This window comes from Aythya marila (assembly GCF_965140915.1).
Source record: "Aythya marila genome assembly, chromosome: 9".
Taxonomy (NCBI): Eukaryota; Metazoa; Chordata; class Aves; order Anseriformes; family Anatidae; genus Aythya; species Aythya marila.
This window is the reverse complement of record NC_139050.1, coordinates 3,700,178-3,723,657: the sequence shown is the minus strand read 5'-3', so window position 1 is coordinate 3,723,657 and position 23,480 is coordinate 3,700,178. Positions and strand designations below refer to the sequence as shown.

Sequence of the window (23,480 nt, the reverse complement as noted above, 5' to 3'; positions counted from 1 at the left end):
TCCTTTTGCAGGAGATAAGGGACTTACTGGAGGCAGAGGATCACCAGGTTGTGAAGGAAAAATTGGAGAGCCAGGACGAGCTGGAAATCTGGGACAACCAGGAGAAAAGGTTTGACTGTAAATACAGCACAGACTTTTCCATAGGTCCCATTCATTAACTGTGACATTAAGCAAATAAATTAATAAGTGCATGGAAAATAAGAGTTCCTGTATTTGCTAACCAGTGATGCACAAACTATAAAATGAAATATTTTATGAAAGAAGTTGTCAAGTCAAATTTTAACTAGAGATACAGGATTTCAGAACCCCCAAATTGTTGGGATGTTTTGATACTTCAATTTTCAGAGCATAAGAAAACTATTGTATTGCTTACAGCAAAAAATTAAAGCCACAGTTTCTGAAGAGATGGCTATTCAGGAATTACTGATGAAATATATAAAGGTAGGACTCTTGACTACTCTGTAATTAGGATCCAAATGTGAACAAAATAATAACACTTAACTGTTTTGAAAAGGTGGCATTACTTTTTGTTTTTATGCCCGTATGTCATTCTTTTATGTGTTTTTCTGATATGATAAAGTATGGGGATTTTTGTTTTGTTTAATTATTACTTACTCTGTGCTTGAAACCACAGAACAGCTGGATTTGGAGTGACCTTTCTGATCCAAATACATAATCAATGACTGGTATAATCTCAGCTCTACTGGCCTGTTTTAAGAACATATTGATTTGCTCATATTCAAAACTCTAGTACCCAAAACAACAAGCAGTTTGGTCAGCCAATAAGAAAAAACATTTCAACTTTTCCTTTCAGGGAATAGACTTCAGATATTTATCGTAAAAACAGTCTTCATAGAAAACAATGTTCAGAAGAATGACAGGGGTAAAAATGCAGTAACTAAGTTTTCTGAGACATATCTGGGTGCTGGCTTTGATTATTTCAATAAATATTACGATGAAAATATAACTACCTTGTAAAATAAAGGAAAAATTGTATTTGCACAAACTTTTACATACAGGTCCAACACCTTACATAGTTACAGCAAGCATCATAATGCAGTAACAGCCAAAGAGAGAGAGATGTCTCGTAATGCTCAAGAACAATTTCTTAGAGCAATGAGACAGTTCAAAAGCTGTTTAGACAAATTAATCTTCTGGTGTGGAACCTGCAGGTGGTCAATAAGGAACATCCAGTGATCTACTGAACTACAGGCATTACAAATGTGAAAGATCCCCAGGGAATGGAGGTGATAATCCTAATTAAAGAAGCTAGTTGATTGTGGGGAGGAAAGAATATTTTGACAGACTTGCAAAACGTAGTACAAGTGTGTTGTTTACATCTCTGTGTTGCAGGGGGACCCAGGCATGATTATTCATGGAGAGCCAGGCAGACTTGGTTCACCAGGAGGTCGTGGCATTCCTGGCCCAAAAGGTGATACAGGATTTCCAGGACTTCCAGGCCTACCAGGACGTGCTGGACATGATGGTGATGATGGCCTAAGAGGTACTGTGGTCAAACAAGCACAAGATACACAGCAAGTTACCTTCCTGTGTTAAGGAAAGGAAAACCAAGTCAAACAATGCTCACTCAAAGCCTCAAACTGCTATCTAAATCATTATGAAACCAATCTCCTTTCTTTTAGGAGATCCTGGCTCACCTGGAATTCCAGGGGATCCAGGTTTTCCAGGGAAACCTGCTGAGTGTCTTACTGGCCGGCCAGGTTTGCCAGGTGGCCAGGGAGCTACAGGCCCACCAGGTAGGACCTTCCAAATCAAATGTGCCATTTGGCTGGGTGACTGGGTTATATTTATGCCTTCAAATATCATGAGGGACGTGAAGTTGTTTATGGATATTGGTTATAGGTTACTATGCAACATCACATTTAAAAGATGCATTGTCAATGGATTGGAGGAAAACACATGTACTAATTAAAATGGATTAAGATTTTTTCATCCTGTGGGGGAATGAAAATGCATACTCAAGAGTGTTTGGAGGATGAAAGCAGAATTGGTGGGGTGTTTGTTTTGTTTTATTTTTGTCTCTACTGTCTTTTTTTTTCTTTTAAATCTCTTCAAGATCTCCTTAATGTGTATATTGTCTTGTATAGATTTACTGTATAGCCCTCAAACAAGCTCAAGAAGAGCTTGATACTCATGACGGCAAGATAGAGATGAAGGTTTCCAGCAAGAAGTATCCTACATATACTGTCATGCATTTTTCTTAGGAGGAAGAGGTTCATTAGGTTCAAAAGGAAAACTTGGTCCTCCTGGCTTGGGTATCCCAGGAATCTATGGAAAACCGGGGGAACCTGGCTTAATTGGTCTTCAGGGAAACGCAGGATTACCTGGTTTCAAGGGACAGTCTGGAAGACCAGGAATCGATGGTGTGCCAGGTAAGGATTCCCCAGATACCTGTTTTGACATAGAAAATTAGTCAGTCTCTACAAAAAGTAGTCATGCTAACATGCCATCGACTGTAAATTGAGGATGCAGAAATATTTTTCCATTAGCAGCTTTCATATATACATTTATATGATCTATATGGAAAACAAGTCAGTCGTCATTCCCTGAATGACTAGCATATCTTGAAGCTATGATGACACAGTATTGAATATTCTACAGCACTCCGCTTAAATAGGAAACTACTTCCCATTGTTTTCTGTACTGCAACATTCTTGCAACAGGACACTAACTAGTTCAAAGCTGCTTCCCAGCATAATGAAAGTGTAAGGTAAGATCTTACTTGGCATCCCTTTTGAAACAGATGGGTTGTTAATGCCAAAAAAAACAAAAAAAAAAAAAAAAAAAACAACAAGACCTTGAGTCTATGAGAGTTGTGACTCAGATCAGACTCCGTCATGTTAACCAGAGCTGACTTTACTTAAGTAAGTAATCCCCATAGGTTTGTTTTTTTTTTCTTTTAGAAATGTGTTCAAACTTGATTTGTAGAACACAAAAAATTGGGTATGTAATGCTGCTTATCTCTAAAAAAGATTTTTCATTATTCTCAAATCCTGTATTATCCTGTTGCAAGGAGATGCTAGATACCTTTTTATATATACAACCTGTAAAACTAAAGATGAAGTTGTAGGCCAAACCTAGGCTTCTAATGCCATTTGAGATGAGCTGTCATGTCCCAGCTGGCCTCCAGCTCCTGAGCCAGAAAGGAATGTCTTTCCCATACATCTTGTGACGGATATGGGTCTCCCAGCCTAGGATGGCTATCTCAGATACATTAATCACTCTTAATTGTTTCATTCATTGATTGAAGCTGTGGCAGCTGTTAGTAACCCCTCAAACTACCCACATTAATCTGTATGTAAGTGCTGTTCATGTAGTTAAAAGCTGGAAAACTTGCTTCTATGACGTTATAAAAATGGAGAAAATATTAAAAGAATTGATTAACTATCTGACAGCTACATGCATGCCTTTCTGATGTTTCACTGATTAAATAAGTTCCTATTGCTTCCTTTCCACAGGCCCTAGGGGAGAGCCAGGTATAATGGGCCCGTTAGGAATTCCTGGACCCCCAGGCATGATTGGAAGTCCAGGCAACCCAGGTGTCAGGGGTAAGTGACTATAGTATCTGTTTTTGTTATTCCTTAAGAATATAAAAACTGTCATGCTAAAGAAGACTTGTGATCAATCTTGATGTATGTTATCACTCCTGAGTATGTGCTGGTCAATTAATGACCAGAACTTCTTTGTGCTTTGGTAAATATTTGACTTCTGTACCTGTGCAGTCTACAGGCTGAATTACATTTTCTTTTAGCAGTATTGAGTTGCCACCTTTTCCATTTCACAGGTATGTGTGAAAATGGTTGGAGATTTTCTAAATAAAGAAGAGAGCTTTTTGCCCAGCCCCCTTTTTTTTTTGTCTCATTCATATTCAACATATTATATCTGTTTAACAGCTATAAGATTATATTTATATTCATGCCAAGATACCATAACTATTTCTCATAATAATCCATGGTCATAAACGTTTATTGATGTTTTGAGTAATCAAGAAGCTGGCTTAAGTTGTTGATTTGGCATGCGTACTTACAGATGTTGTTGACCTTAGAGATGGAGTTCAATTGCTTCCCTTACGTGCTATCACCTAGACATGCTACTTCAGAAAATGTCATTGTATTTTCTTGCAGGTTCTTTTGGCTTCCCAGGGCTAAAAGGAAGAAAGGGGTTTCTTGGAGCAAAAGGTGAACAAGGTGATAAAGGTTTTCCTGGACCTTCTGAAACCTTGGTTGGCATTGGAAATAAAGGAGAGCAAGGCCCAAAAGGTACCTATTCATTTTTCTGTCATTCAAAACCAGGTAGAGTTATCTGTGTGGCAGTTCCAGTGGGCTCTAACAAATGGAAAAAACTTGGTTAACTACTTAAAGTATTCACATAGCTTTGAAATAATTTTTGCCAAACACCATAAATGCCTTTTATGGAGTAGTTGGACGTTACACCAAACATTTATTACCATTTTAACAAGTCCATATTCCTTAAAAATCCTTTCATTGTAATGTCAAATTAGTAATAAAGTGTCACAGGTAATAAGTTTATATATATGCATCTTATATAATCACGTTTCTACACACTTCACCCACCTTCCTTACTGCACCTCATGGCTATGGCCAGCTTTGTACCTAATTGGAACTGGGGTTATTCAACCTGAAGAAAGGGAGGCTCAGGGGAGACCTTATCACTTTCTACAGCTACCTCAAAGGAGGCTGTAGTGGGGTTGGGATCAATCTCTTCTACCAGGCACCAAGAAATAAGACAAGAGGAAATGGCCTCAAGTTATGCTAGGAGAGGTTTAGGTTGGATATTAGGAAAAATTTTCTTCACTGAAAAAGTTGTGAGGCATTGGAACAGGTTGCCCAGCAAAGTCGTTAAGTCACCATCCATGGAGGTATTCAGAAGGTATGTGGATGTGGTGCCTAGGGACATGGTTTAATGGTAGACTTGGCAGTGCTAAGTTAAAATTGATAATTTAGAGGCCTTTTTCAACCTAAATGATTCTATGATTTAGTAGTTCATGAGCACAGAAATGGTTGTGCTTACCAACTGGATGCTGGATTTCAAAGAAATGAAGTCTGCTTAGAAATATTTGACTGCCAGAATTATTATTTTATGTGTAATATTAATATAGACTCTCTATATACAAGTTGCACATATTTAATGCTATCTATCTGGCTTTTTGTGTAGACATTTTGTGTGGTAGGTTTCAGAAATTTCCTTTCATCTCCATATAGGAAATACAGAATTCATTAACCATGAGCTTGTGTCTTGCTTGTGTTTCTTGCAAAGTAAAAGTCCTGTGCTCCACTTTGGCTTCATTAGTTTTAAGAGTTATAAGATGTTAAACTTTATATAAACTTATCTTCTAAAATGCTGTTGTGTGTGTGTTTGTTTAATGAAATTGTTTTAGGAGTCCAAGGAAGCATGGGTCTAAGAGGAGAAAAAGGAGATGCAGGTGTACAAGGTCCCCCAGGTCTTGCTGGATCTGAAGGAGTACCTGGTATACCAGGTATGGAGTATGTATGTTGAAAATTACTGTTATCACAGAATGGAGAGCAAGGATAGTGTTACCTCAACACTAGCACATAAACTTAGCTCTAGCAGCAGCACTCTATTTTCTGTATTAACTCTGAAGCTCCTCTGAGAATTCTGAAATGGAGCAATTTCAAAAGCTGCTATTTCAAAGTCATACTAGCTACAACTAAATGATTCTTTATTTCTTTCCAAATGTGGATGATTATGTGAGGCGATACATAGAAAATAATATTAACTTTAAATAATATAAAATAATAATAACCTTAAAATCTAAAAGCTGGTGAGGCCAATGAATAAAACTTGGTATTTATAAAATTTAAGAGAAGTTTGATTCCTAATATCATAAAGAAGCAGCAGGAATTCTAAGTTTACCATAGGTGTGCACAAAATATTTCAGAAGCTTTTTGTATTTAAGATTGATTCTATTTCCCTATTGAAGGCCTTCATATTTGGCTTATATTTTGGAAGTTAACAGGTCTTCAGTTAAAAGTAGTCTTAAAAAGAACCAATGCAATTATAGACCTACCTAAGCCATTTCACAAGGTTTTGCTCTGCCATCACTATGCCCACATACATAATGATACATGCTGATCTTGAGTGAGAAAATTAAAATTTTTTCAGATTAATTAAAACATCTTTACTTCTCTGTATGCTATATTTTGATACATACAGAAGATACTTGTTTTTTAACTTGATTTCCTGACAACAGTAATGATAATTCTATGTGCTTCTAGAGCAAGAGGAAGAATTATGCTCCACTGTTTGTTGATTTATAAAATCAAAAAGTACCATGGCAGTGTGTGAGAGAGAGGATTCTGTATTCATCACAACTCTGCCAGCCAACCAGTGTCTAAACTGGACATGTGAAGATGACGCTCATTTCTTCATCTTGCAGGTGCCAAAGGATTTATGGGTCTTCCAGGTATTCCTGGAGGACAAGGATTCCCAGGTGCACCAGGAGACAAAGGGAACATGGGAATTCCAGGTTATTTTCTCTCAAGTTATGTTGCAAATTGGTAGAGCCTTTACACAGGTCTGAGCTGTTTCTGTAAGCACACTACACAATACTTAACTCAGACTGGGATTTATTCTCTGCAGTGCCTGTAAACTCATCACCCCACCATTTGCTTGAATTGCAGAATGGAGTTCTCCCTCTGTCTAGTTTTGGAGCATGACATTACCAATGTATTGCAGCTGGCCATCTCAGTATATAGCTTATAGTAACTTTCCGAACACCAATTTCAGGGTGTTAATTAGTTAGGATGTGGTGACATATAGTGGCTCTATCTGACTTTGTAACCAAATGTCTGCCCAGTGATCATGGGTCTTTATTTTTGTAAGCTTTGACTATTGAAATTACAGGTAATAAATTGCATATAATTAATTTATATACTGATACTTATAAGAACCTAGTTTGAATGTGTTTAGAGTAAAAATCACTGAGTGCACAAAAATTATTCTATCTCTGATGGAAAAAGTGAATATGAAAATACAAGCAGTAGTTAACAAAGTAAGAGATATAATATTTGATGATGATGCTTTTAAGAATGCTATTGCTATCTGTGTTTCTCCAGGTTCAAAAGGACAGAAAGGATCTCCAGGCTTTCCAGGACCATCAGGTGACCCTGGTCCAACAGGCTATGGTGGCTTTCCAGGTGAAAAAGGAGACCCTGGGCACCCATCTCCTGGGCCCCCAGGAGAACCTGGTCCAAAGGTATAAAGGCCATGGAAACATTGTCATATTAAACAATAAGCAGAGCCTTTGACAACAGAAACAGAATAACATGTAAGCAAGAGTTGCAGAGTTTTCAGGAGATTGGTAGATGATATCTTAGTGATGATACATATGGAAATCCCGTTACGTCAGTATTTAGGAGAACATGTTGAGTTCATTGCATTTCATTTTTCTTGCAATGCAAGAATTTCTTATTTGTAAAAATGGAGTGGCTTGGAAATAGCATTGTTTCTGTAAAAGTTACTTACTTGCTAGGAACAATGATTTGTATCTAAAAAGTCAATAGTAGAAATATTTGTATATCAAGAATTTCAGAAAAATTATCCTAGTAGTAAAGTGGTGTGATCTAAAATTTTTCTGTTGGTTTTTGAAAGTCTATTAATAGCATTTTTGTTTTAGGAATATATAATATAAAAAGTAAGTTAGAAAATTTTACTCCACATATCCTGGTTGTTGAACAACTGTGAATCTTTACATATGAGATAATTTAAAATATGTTGCTGGCTGTAAACTGTACTGTAACTCCTATAATTTGTCCAAATTATCCGTTAGTTTCTTTATTAGCTGCGTATCCAAAAAGGGATTGCTGTTGAGCAAATTTGTAGGAATTCAATTAAATACATGTTTTGCTATTTTGTATAGCTGTGTATTATGTAAGGAATGTATTTTTGGTTCAAAAGAGGAGTTATTAGAATAAAATTGGAGAAAAGTCTATGAAAATACTTTAAGACTGAACTTGGTTTGTACAGATTAAAGATAGACATTGCTTGTTAGCTATGTCTAAAGGATCAGTGCTGTTATGAGAAGACTTCATATTAGACTTCATATTAGTCTTCTTTGATTTTTATCTGAAAATCATAATGAACCATGATTAAACTTAAACTTTAAAGTTATATATTTTTCTATTGTTCATATGCATGTAATGTATTTAATACAATGTGATTCTTTACCTGTTTGTGTGCAACTGCTGTTTCTTAGGGAGATTCAGGTGCTCCTGGACTTCTGGGCAGCAAAGGAGAAAAAGGGTCCCAAGGTCAGCCAGGACATAGAGGAGTACCAGGGCCACATGGGGTCAGAGGGGAAACAGGAGTTGCAGGAATCCCAGGTATGTTTTGCTTTGGAGGAGTGTTGAGATGCTGATGTGCTTCCAGAAGAAGAGAATTTCTCAATACTATGCAGGGTGCCTGTGGGGTGGCACATTTACATTAAAATGTTGTAAATGTAAACAGCTCCTTTTTAGTCAGCACAGCCAGGCTGGCTTATTTTAGCTAGAGATCTGTCCCAGCTGGCTGAAGTAGAAACAATAGCAGGGTTTTCAGACTGTGCCTGGGCCTAGTGCTGAACTGAATTGCAAGTGATAATGCCAGCTTTCCTCCCCCAAATTCTTTCTTCTTACAGGGAAACCTGGACCTCCTGGAGATGTTGGTGTTAAAGGACAGCAGGGTCGCCCAGGACAACAGGGCATTATAGGCCCTCCTGGTATGGTATATAGCATCTCTCCCAAATCACTGCCCTCTGGCTCGTTATTTTCTCTGTGATGAGGCAGTTGATATTCTTCCGAGCTTTTTAGAATTTACCTGATATAGTTGCAGTCTCTGTTTATGTTGGTAGGAGGCTCTATTTACCTTCTCCAGTTCCAGCTAAAGTCTTTAACAGCCTGTTCTCAATGTTACCAATTCAGCTGAGGCAAGAAATTTTAATTTTGTTTCACTATTGTAGAACTTACTGCTCTTCTTTTTTTCAATTCAGAGTTCTCAAGATGAAATATCCACATATATCGTAGGAATGGCTTGTTTTACCTCCTAAAAGAGAATAATAACCTAAGATGTAGCTATACAAGGAGGAAGAATAAATTAAAGCTGAAAGAGGGGAAAGGCAGAGTTGCAGTCGTTTCTTTCACAAAATAAAAGATTAAACCATTAAAAAAAAAAAACACATTAGGGGGATTGTGTCGATATGCAGCAACAATATGGAGACTACATTAATGTTGGTGACAGTCGTTATCTTCAAAAAGCGTATTGAATGTTCTCTTATGCAGATCCTTGTATAAATTACATTGCGGTTCTGTGGATCATATTAGTGAACTTACATAGACGTAGCACGAGAGTTAGAAAAGATCAGAATCTACTCCCTGTTTACAGGAAAGTTGAATTTTTATGGAGAGGAACCATACTACCTGTATAGATTCCCACCAGCATGGATTAAATCAAAGGCAGAGTCCTAAAATGTCTTTGAAAGGCAGGAAGTTAATGCCTGTGGAAATAGTGGGAGTGCTAAGTTTCTTGAAGGTCAGGGGACTCAATAATTATATTCTGCTCTTTACAAATGCTTATGTACCAAGATAGTTGCTTCTATCATTGAAGTAGCTGCACTTGCACTAATAAAATCTTTAAAAAGGGGATTCATATCTTCTCTCTTTGTGTAAAATAAAAAAAATGAAAATTATACCGTGGTCCTTTATAATTCACAGGTGCTGTTGGATACCCTGGAGAAAATGGACTTGCTGGTGAAAGAGGCAATCAGGGTCGGGATGGTATGCCTGGTCCCCCAGGAGTAAAGGGAGAACCAGGTAACAACAGTGAAATATTTTCATTCTGTTTTAAAATTACATTTTTTTTTTCCCTAGCTGAACTGATAAGGATTTTTTGGGAAGTATTAATAAGGAGCTTTTGTGGATCCAAAGATGTGTTAAGTAGAAGGCTTTTAAATTGCAAATAATTCACTGTTTTTCTACATAATCGTACATGCTGTTAACAACACAAATGTATGTCACTCCTCTGTTATGCATATGATTTGTCCTAATTTCCCCTTAAAATATTAATGTCTGCGAGAGCATAAGTATCATGTGGTTCTTCTGTGTTCCATCTCAAAATAATTAAGAGAACCAAAATCTTTTTAAAGAAGTCTCAGCTCTTATGTGGAAATAGGATGAAACAAATCAGTGTTTACTCACATGAACTGTGAATGTTTACATGACCTGGCCTTTGAGTTGTAAAATCTTTCACTTAAATATCACTCCTGATGTCATCAGTATCCGTGCATACAGTCCTCTGCTGAATTCTGACAAAATGTTTTCATATTTTACAATGAGAATGTTTTTGTATATTAGTATTTACAAAAAATATACTGGAAAAGCATTTATAGTATTTAATAAGTCTTTCTATATTAAGTTTTGAGTAATCATTGTTGAAATTATAGGTATATATGGTTTTTCTCTTATTTTTCTTAGTAACAGAAATACAGATTTTTATTCTGCTTTTTTCCTCTGGAAAAAAAAAAAAAAAAAAAAAAAGCAAATTTTATTATTATAGGTTGTACCTCAAATACAACTGGTAAATAAGAGTTCCCACTTTAAAGGAAAACTTACAAATATAATTCGTATTTCTGGATAGAACCAATGGAAAATAACCATTGTTATTTTGAAGAATATTAGTGAATTTTGAAGAAATGTGTGAAATATTAGATAACTATGATGTTTTCTAGCAATTTTTCAGGACTATTGAGTATAATATCACCTAACATTTTGTAGGGGCACCAGGGAGAGGTATCCCTGGCCTTCGAGGTGTTCCTGGTCGTAGAGGTAAGTTGTCTTTTCAGAAAGCAGAAGCCTTGTTTTTAAATACCAGAATCATTAATTGCATCTTTAAAACACCTCCTGCTTTTGGCTATTTAAATTGGCACTTAGTGTCAGAGGAAATAAAGAGTGATTCTGTGCTTATGATCGATTATTTGGATTATATGTTAAATATCAAGAATTTGTGCTTGCAAACTTAAGACTATTGTAAAAGGAAAATAAAGGAACTAACTTCTGTGGTTTTGCGAAGGCAATATACAGATTATAGAGCTTTTGAAACTTTAATACATATTTGATTAACAGTGTATGTTTTTATGAAAACAGATGATGTTGCTGAACACCAAGCATAGTCCGTAGGAAAGCTACGATGGTGTATTTTAATTTACTTCACTTCCTCTTTTTTGTTGATGCAGGAGAATGGTTGACTTGGGGGGGAGAGGAGGCACTCTTCCCGTATTTTAGGTTTCACATTGTACTTACAGTACTGATACAAATCCATTGATCTGCTTTACTTAAAAAAGAAAAATTAATAATAATTCTCCCTCCATATTTTGGCCCTGTGCTCTTAAGACTGACCTTAAAAAAATCCATTTGGAATAGTCTCTTATTTTCTTGTACTCATACTGATGCTTTTATCTGGAATTTAGTTTAATAGGATTTGCCAGTTCTGATGTTCAGACTAGCATTTCTTGACTGTAGCATCAAGCAATATCCCCAGCTCTGTTCTTTATGCCCTTCTTTCAAGTTTCTTCCATTGTATGAGCAAACTCTGGAGTTTTAAAAGTGGTGTGTACACTTCCTTGCAGTGAGTCACGTCTTCTCACAACCATTTTGCTTTAGAGTAGCAAGGTGGCTTTGGGGATTTAGCCATGCTAAAAACAAAGGCTGCATTCCACCTTTGTGTTAGAGTAGACACATGTACTCTGTGTAGTCCTGTTTCTAAAAGCTATCATAGCATCTCACCATCATGACAGCTCTCCTCAAATATGTTACTTATACTCTGCAGGAATCAAAGGGGACATGGGGCTGCCTGGTTTTCCTGGGCCACCAGGTGTGAAAGGTCATCAGGGTGATCAAGGACCCATTGGACCTCCTGGCTTAATGGGATTACCTGGATTTCAAGGTGCAACAGGCATGGCAATTACTGGCCCAAAAGGAAATAGAGGCCTTGCTGGTGCAGATGGAAGGCCAGGTATGTTGTTATAACTTCTTTATCTGAAAAGATATACCAATAATTGGAAGCTGAATTCAGTCTGTCTAAAACTCAAAATTGAAGGGGGTTCTTCCCCAGACATCTTCATAATTGAGCAAGTAGTGCCTTTACCAACTGATGCAATGTTATCATTGCAAACAGCAGGATGGTCTGTACAGAATGATGTAAATTAAAATAATGCTAAGTTTTTTCAGTTCACCCAGTTTTGCTGCCCTCTGCTGCAATCTGTAGGGCAGCTGAAATCCAGCTTAAAGAAGTGAAATATCGGGTGTTATTCCAAGCATAACTGCAATGGAAAGATATTAAAAAATGTAGTGCTATTAAGGATTGCAAGAACTCAGCTCTGTTCTCAGACTAAATTAATAGTCTACAGAAAAATTAGTGGTTTTTTTTTGTTGTTGTTGTTGCTGATTTATAATTGATCTATGTCCTTTAGAATTGCAGAGACAGTAAACATGAAGTACCATTACAGATTTGCTGAATGTTGTACTGTGTTTTATGTAATGTATGTGAAATGCTGTTGGCGGTGATCTTTAGGTATTCTGTTTCTATACAGGTGCTCCTGGTTTTCAAGGGTTGCCTGGTCTTCCCACTCCCAGCATGAAAGGAAACAAAGGTGTTAGAGGGGCAGATGGCATACCAGGGCCAACAGGTCCAAACGGCGACACTGGTCCTCCAGGTCCAAAAGTCAGTGAAAGAAATGCTACTTGTTTCTTACTCAACTGTTAACTTCAGTCTTGCCATGAAAATAACACCCAGAGGAAAACAAATAAATGCATAATTGGGGAAAGATATTAAAACAGATACAGAAATATAGTTTTGTTAGACTTAAATGTACCAAAAAGAAATTATTGGGTCTTTCTGATATGTTGTTTCCTTGGCCATTTTGTATTACCGAACAATGTTAACAATAATATGACTATATCTAACATGCTCATAATGGAGCAAATAATTTTAGTTGCAGCATTTTCTGTGGACACAATGCTTTAGATATTCTGAACAAAAAGGAAGTATACTTCATAGAGTGCCTATTTTCTTGTTTATTATTGATGTTGTATGATTTGCAGGGAATAGAAGGTCGACCAGGTTATCCTGGTGCTAGAGGGGACCCTGGTTTTCTTGGATTTCCAGGTGTAAAAGGTATTCATATATTTACTATGTACACTTCTACTTTCCAAATACAGTCATTTGCATGTTGTGTTGTAATGGTGTGATAATTAGAAGTGACACAACTACTAGAAGATGCGATTTTTGGCAACGTTAGTTATAGAACTCAAGAGCATTTAAAAGACAAAGCACTGGGTCATCTGCTTGCCAGAAGAATAGACTCAATTATGTTCTCATTCACCAGCTTATCAGTAGACAATTTGTAAAATTTATTGGCTTTATAAATTTCATATTCCTAAGGGTTAGTTGGATTTAGTGGATTTTAGTTTTATCTGGCTAAAAATGCTTTTGAAACTTTCTTTTAGTGATTTAAATCTGATATAGGTTTGCATTGCTCCAGTATGTTCATTTTCAGTTACATAATTTACAGTGATACAAAACTGTCATTACTGGTTTAACCCAGTGCATTGAGTTCCATGCAAATTGTGTACTTTAAGTTTGTGGTTCTAATTTGAAAAGTCACAGCACAGACAGAAATTCTATTTCCTTAAGCAAAAGCCCTCATTTCTTCACATAGTCAAATCTCCTGACTTAATAAAAATTCTATTTTTTTTATTTATTTATTTCCAGCAGAACTTTCAAGAGAGTAACCTGAATGAGAATAACTATATTTTACACTGTAAAAAGAATTGCGTATCAGATTTCAAACACTTGAAAAACTTTACAACCTTCCTAACAGTCATCCGCATAATTGATGGGGTTTGAAGGGAGCTGAACTGCTCTATAGGGAGATAAACATCGAAACAAATTCTTGTAAACTGACTGCACTTGGCCTATAAACTATAGAGTAACAAAAGCTATGTAGAAGTGCACACCCATATTTCAAATTAATCTGCTGACCGCAAGACACTTAAAGTTCTGAACATCTGACAATTGTTTTAACATTTCAAACCAGAAAGACACGTCTTCAATCTCCCTTTTTAGGAGAAAAGGGTAATCAAGGACCCCCTGGACCACAAGGTGCAGAAGGGCCAAGGGGACCAAAAGGCCAACGTGGTAACTTGTTATAACTCTTCTCATTCTAATAACAGCTAACTTATCTTGATTTTTTGTTACTACTTTATTTTGCTTGTTTGTTTTTTAATGTAAAGTATCTGGCTCTTCATTATATTTTTGCTACTAGGTCCACCTGGAGTCTCTGGGAGAATATTCTCTGTCCCAGGAAGCAAGGGGCCTCCTGGACTGCCAGGAGTCCCAGGAACACCAGGAGATCAAGGAATTCAAGGGATTCCTGGGCTACAAGGTGGTTTATATTTTTATTTCTGTAGTTGTTTGTGTGTCTTGCTTGATGGGACACTTATATAAGTGTTCTTTGTAAGAATAATATTCTTCTGCAATACATTCAGTACTTCCTTGTCATCTTCTTGATGTGAAATATGGAGACAGTAACACTACAGACAGTCTCAAAATTTACAAAATTTGTGCTGGTGTTTTTATTCTAACACAGCTACGTTCATGGAGGGATTTTAACTTTATTGATTGGCAGTTACTAATATCTAGAATAAATATTGCTATATTAATCTGTTTTTTCTTGATTCCATTTTAGGACCTAAAGGAGTAAAAGGTCTACCAGGAAGCTTTGGTCGTCCAGGTCAACCAGGACTGCCTGGTCCAAAAGGAGACCGGGGATTTCCAGGAGAAAGAGGTGCAGGAAAGCAGGCATCACTGACTGCTACCACTGAATCTATAGATTGGCTGTATTCCCAATTTCTTTAAAGCCTTCCTTTTGTATATAGTGAAATTCTGTAACATTTGCAGCAGCTTTACAGCCATCAACACATGCAAGCAGTTGCTTAGTTTTTAACAGATGCATTTTCACAACTGAAATAATAATTTACAAAAGTGTGCCTTGACTGTGCTCCTCTGTTATTAATCACATTTACATATCTGCTTGAAAATTCATTCAAATCCCTAAGTACCAGTGTGTCTTCACGTGGCATCAAAATGGAACTGAATATTTTTAGTGAATCACCATAAAAACGATTTTACTTTATAACTTCTTTTCATAAAAATGGCTATGATTCTTTGAAATATCTCACATTGCATCATTTTGGAGCAATAGTAAAGCTGCCTGAGCTAGGTCTGAAGGAATTAATATATCTAGCAACAAATACTACCCATTTTGAAGTCTCAAATTTTTGATTTACTTTCAGGTTGTTCCCCTAATTTAAGTAAAGTAGGAACTCAAACAAAATGACAATATTTGCAGTCATGTTTTTCTTCCCCTCCACAGGACAACCTGGACTGATTGGTTTTCCTGGTCTACAGGGGTTACCTGGATCACCAGGTACTATCATCACTGGTCCAACAAGAAGAGGTTTTATCTTTACCCGGCATAGTCAAACAACAAAGACTCCTTCGTGTCCACCAGGGACATCACAGATCTATGTTGGCTTTTCGCTGCTTTTTGTTCAAGGAAACGAACGAGCGCATGGACAAGACCTTGGTACTGTATTAGTAAAATATTCGTATCACCTTCAGTAGAGTGCAATAATCCAAGTTGTTTCCATGAAAACAAACTGGCATTGTGTCTGAGATGAACGTTGGTTTCAACCATCAGTCTACAGAGCAGTCTGCTGCTCTGAGACAATTCAGTAATCATGGTTTGAAAGACATCTTTTCTTCCTGCACTTTTATATTCCCTTTTGCTCTCCCTACACATTTTTCAGGAGGAATTCAGTCACTTATGGATAGATGTCTAACATAAACGTCCACAATATCTATGTAGGGTTGTTAGTAATGTTACAGTATCTGGGAGAGAATCTTATTTTTAGAGGCCAAACTGAATGCCATAGAGTGTCAAAAATGGCATTAGAAGCTTGTGTTTAGGTAGCTGACTCCCTGCCGCTGCGCCAAGGACTGATATCACTCAATAAGATAATACTTTTAACAAATCTAATTCTTAGCCCTAATATTTTAAATACAAATTTATATATATATATGCTGTAAGTATTTTGTTTTCCTATAATTTCACTGTATAGATGCTTCTCTCTTCTTCTTCTCTCTAGTTATCTTTTTTTTTTTTTTAATTCTTACTGTAGTAGACAATCACATCATGAGTCTCTTCTGTTTACTGTGCTGTATATAAACTCGTTTGTCACAAGTTTTCCTCTTTTGTCTTTTAGGAACAGCTGGTAGCTGCTTGCAGAGATTTACCACCATGCCATTCTTATTCTGTAACACCAATGATGTTTGTAGCTTTGCTTCTCGCAACGACTATTCATACTGGCTGTCAACTGTGACAGCAATGCCAGTAGACATGGCACCGATTTCTGGCAGAGCACTAGAGCCCCATATAAGCAGGTAAGAGTATAAGAACTTCAGTTCTTCTGGCCTGAAACCATGCATTTGTTTTGAACAGCAAACAGACCAAGACCTGTCCATCTCAGTAAGTACAAGCACTGCTTTTAATTGGCTGATTTTCTCACCCAAATATGTCAGATATTCAGTGATACCCTAAGAAATATTAAGGTATTACCACAGGCTTAATCTGCTTAGCTGACAAGAGAAAAGGGCACGCATTACTGATTGCAATGATTGATAGATTTTTTTAAACTATTGTCATACGTGGAAGAGGCAGGCTAAAATGACATAACAGCTTCAATATTTAGATAAATAGTACAAATTAAATTCTGCTTCCAATTACACGTAATATATTTACTGTAGCTGATGAAGAATATTGTAAACTGGGGCTAAAGGTTCTCTGCTATGAAACACCCTTGTGAAAATGTGGGCCTTTCTAGTTGCTTTAAGTTAACTAAGAAGGATGAAAAGCCTCGTAAGAGGGAAAGCTCTGAAAGTACAGAAGACCAAGAGTAGCAATATCAAAAATGGGAAGGCAAGCTTTGCACTCTTCCTTCTAGCCTGCTGTACACAGTTATTGTAATTTAGCTTCATCATTTCTTCATTTTGGAAATAATGAAGAATAATTTTAGCAAATAAAAGTACAGAACTTTGATCTAAACCATAGCAACATAATTAATGAACACCTGAAGAAGGCAGAATCTAGCTTGTTACTTTGGTAAAGGCAGTATTAGGAGGGTCAAATGTTCTGGGATCAATTCCCATCTTTACCAGTTTTTGTTCAGTAGAGACGTCAAAGCAGGCATTTAGGTTACCTTCAATGTACTTATCTCCTTATTAAACAGAGAGAATGTGTGCAAGTGGTGACATCTGTAGTAAGCCCTGCCATTAGGTAACCAGTATCCCAGCAGATTTTTTTTTTTGTCTGTTTACGTTTTCCCTCAACTTTGCACTGAATGCATGTGCATTTCTTACAGATGCATTGTCTGTGAAGGACCTGCAATGGTAATAGCAGTTCACAGCCAAACAACTGTAGTTCCTGCATGTCCAGAAGGCTGGATATCTCTCTGGAAGGGTTTTTCTTTTGTTATGGTAAGGATAAAAAAGCTTAGAAATACTTATTTTCTCTCCTCTCACTTTCAATGGCATTTTCATCTGCTTTTAGTGCATTTGTGTATTAACAATTATTAATTATTTTTTCTTTGCCTATAATTAGACAATAATTCTATTAACTCTTATTTAATGTCAAAGCATAAAAGCAGAGAATCTTTTAGATTGGAAAAGACCTCTAAGATCAAGTCCAACCATTAATCTAACACTGTCAATCTACCACTAAACCATGTCCCTAAACAGCACATCTCCACATCTTGAATGCCTCCGGGGATGGTGACTGAACTACTTCCCTGGGCAGCCTGTTCAAAAATAGGAACAACTATTCAGATCTGTCTGCAAAAATAGGTGGCAGAAGGAAAAGGGGAGATGAAAGGAAAACCACAGGATTTTAGTGTGTCAAAAATAACTGCATACTCTTATGCATTACACTGAACTCTAGGAAGCACAAGTTTGGGGAGCTAGGTGATTAAAGCAGTCCTGACCACAGATATGCAAAAATACGCTACCCACTGCTCTACCCAGCTGTTCTTTTATAAATCAGCTTTTAGGACCAAACTCTAAAATCAAAGCTAAAATCAAAACTGATGCAGTACATTATCTGTAGAGGACTGCCTCAGCAATTTTGATGCCACAATGTGATATGACTGAAGAAACTTTGTAATGTGCTTGTAAAGTGAGAACTGAGTATGGGAAAAAGGGTGTGTCCATACGAGGGGATGTGGCCCTCCAGTTTTGTTATCCGTGCCTGTGGCATGCCATAGGAATGCCAGCAAATGAGGATGAAAGAACCGAAAACCTCTCTTGTAGGTCTGCATTTCTTCTGCTTGATGGAAAGTTCTTTTAGGTCTAATGTGAAATTTGTTGTCTCTCCTGGAATTTGGCCCTAAGTAATAATAAACATCTTGGAAAGGAGAGATTTTTTATTTTTCTTTTTCATCATCGAGCTAAAATCTTTATCTTTTTAAACATCAGCAAATTAAAATGGTATTTTTCTAATGAAATTTCTTCTGTCATAAATTATTTTAGAGCTATTTCTACAAGCATTTACTAACATCAGAGATGGAAAATGCATTCTTTGCTGTTTGTGTTTGGAAAAGCAATAAATGCAATAAAAAGTATGAACACAAACATGTGCACACACCCACAAAATATGGGATTCGGCCTACTTGTAATTCAGTTACTGTAGCCCTCAAATGGACAGAAGCCAGCTGCCTTCTAGTCTTCGAACTGGTTACATTTTCATGCCTTCTCATGGAGCAGAAAAAGGCCTTTGCAAGAGCTCAGAAATAGCGTAACTGTGCTTGAATTTTCATAAGGCTTTTGTGCTTCGTTATAAGGCTGATCAAAACCAATCTATGCTGATTTTTGTTTTGTTCAAGAAACAGCACAGAAAATATGGTATGTTTGAGAGATTTATTTTTTGCTAGCAGATTGCTAAATACTGATGTACATGTTCTCATAAAAAAATGTATTGATGGTTACAGTATACGAGTGCTGGCTCAGAAGCTTCTGGCCAAGCGCTGGCATCTCCTGGATCTTGCTTGGAAGAATTTCGAGCCATCCCATTCATAGAGTGTCATGGCAGGGGCACGTGCAACTACTATACGAACTCCTACAGCTTCTGGTTGGCATCACTAAATCCACGAAGAATGTTCAGGTAAATTGTACTTTCTTAGCTGTCCCACTCCTGTTTCCAGCATCCATGCTGCAGGTGGCTGAGAAGTCCCTACCTGCGGGGGCTCCCCTACTAACTCCTGTCAGATTAATGTCCCCCTTTGTCAGGTTTGTGGTCATTCTGTAGCACAAAGAGACCTTCAGCGAGCCAAGAATTTAAATGTCAGTGTCAGTAATGTCATATGCAAAGTTTCATCACCCTTTCCTGTTTTTTAACAAAAAAGTAATGTTTGTTTCTTTTAGGAAACCTCTGCCACAGACGTTGAAAGCAGGAGAACTAGAAAACATCATCAGTCGTTGTCAGGTCTGCATGAAGAGACCAGTGTAAACAATGGCCTCTCTTGATGGAACGTGAAACTCTGCTTTTATTACAAAGAATTGCCTAACTTTGAAGAGTTATAATTCATTAAAGTCCAACTGCATCTGGAAAGAAAACTGTAAATTGCCAGTGCAGCACTGTGGTGAGGTAGGACAACAGTTTGACTTTTGGTCTTTAGCAAATGACAAAGCACTTTGTTGAAGTAAGCTTGTAATGGCAGTCTGCAGGGTCTCCTCCAGAACCGTGTCATCTCTATGCTGCATCTTCACAACAAAATCTGTGGCGTTGCCAGATCTTTAATGAAAGACATTAATGCTGCCTTGTGTCATGTGCTTTTCAAACCGCAAGACAAACAAAATGCTGTAATATCAGCTTACAGTTCAGTGTTCAAAGTAGGTATAATTTAAGATAAAAGTCTGGCACTTATGAGAGATAGGGTGGGATAGGAAATATTTTCAGTGCACTTTTAATTACATATTGGTTAATTTAGGGTTGTTTTGGTTTGGGTTTCTTGTCTAATGAAGAAGTATTTCCCCACTTAGCTCACCCTTCCTTGGGCTGGGAAGCAGGAATGCAGTCTTTTTTTGTATCATTGCAATATTAATGGATTTTGACTATCCAGAAAGGGAGCTAAACTGTGCACTGGATAGACACTAGAGAGCTGACATGCACTAGCTCTGTTCTCCAGGGTGACATCAGCTAAGCTCTAACTAATTGTAAGCGTAGGAAAATGTTCTTTAGAATCCATGCTTTTGACACAGATTATGAGATCTTTTAAAGTTCTCAGAAATTGACAGTATTTGGCCTTTATTATGATCATGTGGTTTTTGTCTCTACTAAAGAGCAACTATTTAACGTATCATAATTTAAGAAATTGATGTAATTTACAATTACTGTATGGTTAAAGAGCTCCTGTGGCATTATCAGATTATCCCACAACCTCCAGGAGGTAATCTGTAATTCATTTTTTTAATATTCCATTAAAATTCCATTTACATATTTATCAGAAATGGTATTTCATTTTTAAATATGTATCACAAACATTTCTTCAAATTTCTTCTATTCCATCCAGTTAAATTCATGCATCCAAAATGGAAATAAGACTGATATTTAAATTGTACCACTGAGCACTGACTTAACATGAGAATCCAACTGTAAATGAACATAAATACTTGAAAAGCACTTTCACTTACTCATATAACTTATGCAAAATTGTAGCTCTGATTTGTTTTTAATATTTGTAACATTGCACTTGCAAGGCTATTTAAAATTGTAATGTTAACATTTAAGATGTTAATATTTTTAATACTTGCACAAATTATCAGAATTCCAGTATTTAGTGTTAGAGAAGAAGCCTAATTCATCTGAAGAGTTCTGTAAATCTATCATTTTAAATGTAGGGTCTAGCAATTCATTGAAATAACCAAGATTTCTCATTTAGATCTTTTTTAAGTCACTGATATTTTATATTGTTTCTGTTAAAATACTTGCATTATGTTTGTCTGTTTGAATTTTCAGTGTTAACCTAACTATGAAACGTTTTCATCTGTGTTTCATGTCAGTATCTTCTGATGGAGGTAACTTGAAGATACCATTTACTACATGAACTGAATGAATATTTTAAAAGTTTTGTTAGCCTGAACAATTACAGTACTTCTGTTTGCAAGGTATAATTGTGAATTTGCAGGTTTTTATGAAGAATCTCTATGCAGATGCACTATTGATAAGAAGGTATCAATGTCAAGTTAATATTCAATCTTCCATTTAAACAAGATTTGGGGATGGAGGTGTTTTTTATAAGACAATCACTTGGTAGATTTTTCCATGAGCTCTGAAGTTTATTTAAGTACTGAAAGATAAAACCTATATCTGTTGCTTGTTAAGATTTAATTTTTCATTAAAGCTCACTGCAGTCACACAAAAGCATTGTATACTGTATACAATTCATGACTGTGGTGATGCTTATGCAAAACTTACTAAAATGCAGAAAGTAACTGACATTGAAGCCTTCTAGAAATATTCAGTAGAGGATAATGTATGAGGAGAAGGGAATGGATTGTGGCCTTAAAGTCAAAGGTAAGTTACAAAGAGCCATGTCTCATAGCACAGAATCATAGACTGGTTTGTGTTGGAAGTGACCTTGAAGATCATCTCGTTCCAAGCCCCCTGCCATGGGTAGGGACACCTTCCACGAGAGCAGGTTGCTCAGAGCCCCATCCAGCCTGGCCTTGAACACTTCCAGAGATGGGTTATCCATAATTTCTCTGGGCAACCTGTTCCAGTGCCTCACCACCCTTGTAGTAATGAATTTCTTCCTAATACCTAATCAAAAGTTGCTTTCTTCTAGTTTAAAACCATTAACCCTTGTCTTTTTGCTACACTCCTTTATAAAGACTCCCTCCCCATTTTTCCTTTAGGCCCCCTTTAAGTACTGGAAGGCCACTGCAAGGTCTCCTGGGAGCCTTATCTTCTCTTCAGTTGGGCTAAACAACCCCAAACCTATCTGTATGACTTTGTAGGAATGGTGCTTCAGCCCTCTGCATTTTTGTGGCCCACCTCTGGACCCACTTGAACAGGTCCATGTCTTTCCTACGGTGGGAGTCCCAGAACTGAACACAGTTCTCCAGATAACGGGCAGTTATGTCTTGCTCCCAGTTTTGAATTCTGCTGCTTACGTATCGCGTGGCCTTCAACAAGTTAGTCAAGAAAACCTTCGGTAAATAGCTTTAGATTTTGAGTGCTCATACTTGGGCTTTCTTTCCAAAACATGAAACACTCCAAACTGCAGGGACATATATCGAGCCTAGCATAATACAAGCTGGACACTGAAAATCAAAGAAAAACTTGAAAAAAAGTTTATCTTTATTTCTCACTGCAGGTGCAGATCATTTTATTTCTCTATTGTTAATGATTGTTGTGAGAATTACTTAACTTGTGTCTGTAAATAAATTGAGAGCCTTAACTGAAAGTGCTGAAGAGGTGCAAAGTGTTAATATATTGTACTGAAAGAATGGAAGCATAAGAAATCAGAAATAATGAGAAAACAATAGAAAAAAAAAAAAAAGAAAAAGGAGGAAAAGAAACCTTCTGCTAAATACAACCAAATAAAAATATTTTGACTACGCAAAAGAACTATTTCACTTGTTTTGGTGGTTTTTTTTTTGTTTGTTTGTTTTATAATTTCTCAGTGCTAATGATCTTTTCCTATACCAATGCATAATATTAAGTATATTAGTGTCATCTGAATGAAAGACATGGCTTTTGTCCTAGGAAGACCACCTCTCTCTATCCTGTGTAGACTACCCTAGACGTCTAGCACTTCAGTGTAGCTATTAGACGTCTAGCATTTTAGTGTAGATATGCAGCTGTATTGCTGCGTGCCCAACCTTTCCTCTTAGGCATATTTCTGCAAGGGGTATGGTGATGGGCTGGTCACAGTGGTTTTGATCTGGAACATCTGAGCCATGTTCTTCTACTGCTCACATTCATAGAATCCTAGAATATCCTGAGTTGGAAGGGGCCCATAAGGATCATCGAGTCCAACTCCTGGCTCCACACAGGTCTACTCAAAATTCAGACCCTGTGACTAAGTGCACAGTCCAATCGCTTCTTAAACTCCAACAGGCTTGGTGCCATGACAATGTCCCCAGGGAGCCTGTTCTAGTCTTATTTTCTAATGGACTCAAGAAGCACAGAACATGGGTAGCAGGTTGATGTTGACAACAGTATGGGGTAAGGGGTTGTGAGGACATCAGGGAACAGCTAGGACAATGACGAAGGCCTTGGTAGGGCCCTCACTCCAGCCCAAGACCCTGGGCCTTGCCCGAGCCCTCCTGCA

At 37.1% G+C, this 23,480-nt stretch overlaps 1 protein-coding gene across 1 annotated transcript in view; it reads left to right on the top strand.

Annotated features, from left to right (window-relative positions):
* COL4A3 (collagen type IV alpha 3 chain) overlaps positions 1 to 22,706 on the top strand; it is a gene marked incomplete at its 5' end in the record, with an annotated part of 64,155 nt that extends 41,449 nt beyond the window's left edge. The window contains 24 exons of the mRNA XM_082767220.1: positions 12 to 109; positions 1,354 to 1,504; positions 1,644 to 1,757; positions 2,226 to 2,393; positions 3,480 to 3,569; positions 4,146 to 4,280; positions 5,420 to 5,518; positions 6,440 to 6,529; positions 7,119 to 7,258; positions 8,258 to 8,384; positions 8,678 to 8,758; positions 9,750 to 9,848; positions 10,809 to 10,859; positions 11,860 to 12,045; positions 12,623 to 12,753; positions 13,134 to 13,206; positions 14,158 to 14,229; positions 14,357 to 14,476; positions 14,780 to 14,878; positions 15,467 to 15,679; positions 16,359 to 16,536; positions 17,514 to 17,628; positions 19,134 to 19,306; positions 19,567 to 22,706. Coding sequence (XP_082623346.1) covers positions 12 to 109; positions 1,354 to 1,504; positions 1,644 to 1,757; positions 2,226 to 2,393; positions 3,480 to 3,569; positions 4,146 to 4,280; positions 5,420 to 5,518; positions 6,440 to 6,529; positions 7,119 to 7,258; positions 8,258 to 8,384; positions 8,678 to 8,758; positions 9,750 to 9,848; positions 10,809 to 10,859; positions 11,860 to 12,045; positions 12,623 to 12,753; positions 13,134 to 13,206; positions 14,158 to 14,229; positions 14,357 to 14,476; positions 14,780 to 14,878; positions 15,467 to 15,679; positions 16,359 to 16,536; positions 17,514 to 17,628; positions 19,134 to 19,306; positions 19,567 to 19,651 — 2,888 coding nt within the window. The 3' untranslated portion in view covers positions 19,652 to 22,706. The remainder of the gene's footprint in view (positions 1 to 11; positions 110 to 1,353; positions 1,505 to 1,643; positions 1,758 to 2,225; positions 2,394 to 3,479; positions 3,570 to 4,145; positions 4,281 to 5,419; positions 5,519 to 6,439; positions 6,530 to 7,118; positions 7,259 to 8,257; positions 8,385 to 8,677; positions 8,759 to 9,749; positions 9,849 to 10,808; positions 10,860 to 11,859; positions 12,046 to 12,622; positions 12,754 to 13,133; positions 13,207 to 14,157; positions 14,230 to 14,356; positions 14,477 to 14,779; positions 14,879 to 15,466; positions 15,680 to 16,358; positions 16,537 to 17,513; positions 17,629 to 19,133; positions 19,307 to 19,566) is intronic.
* Between the last annotated feature and the right edge of the window lie 774 nt (positions 22,707 to 23,480).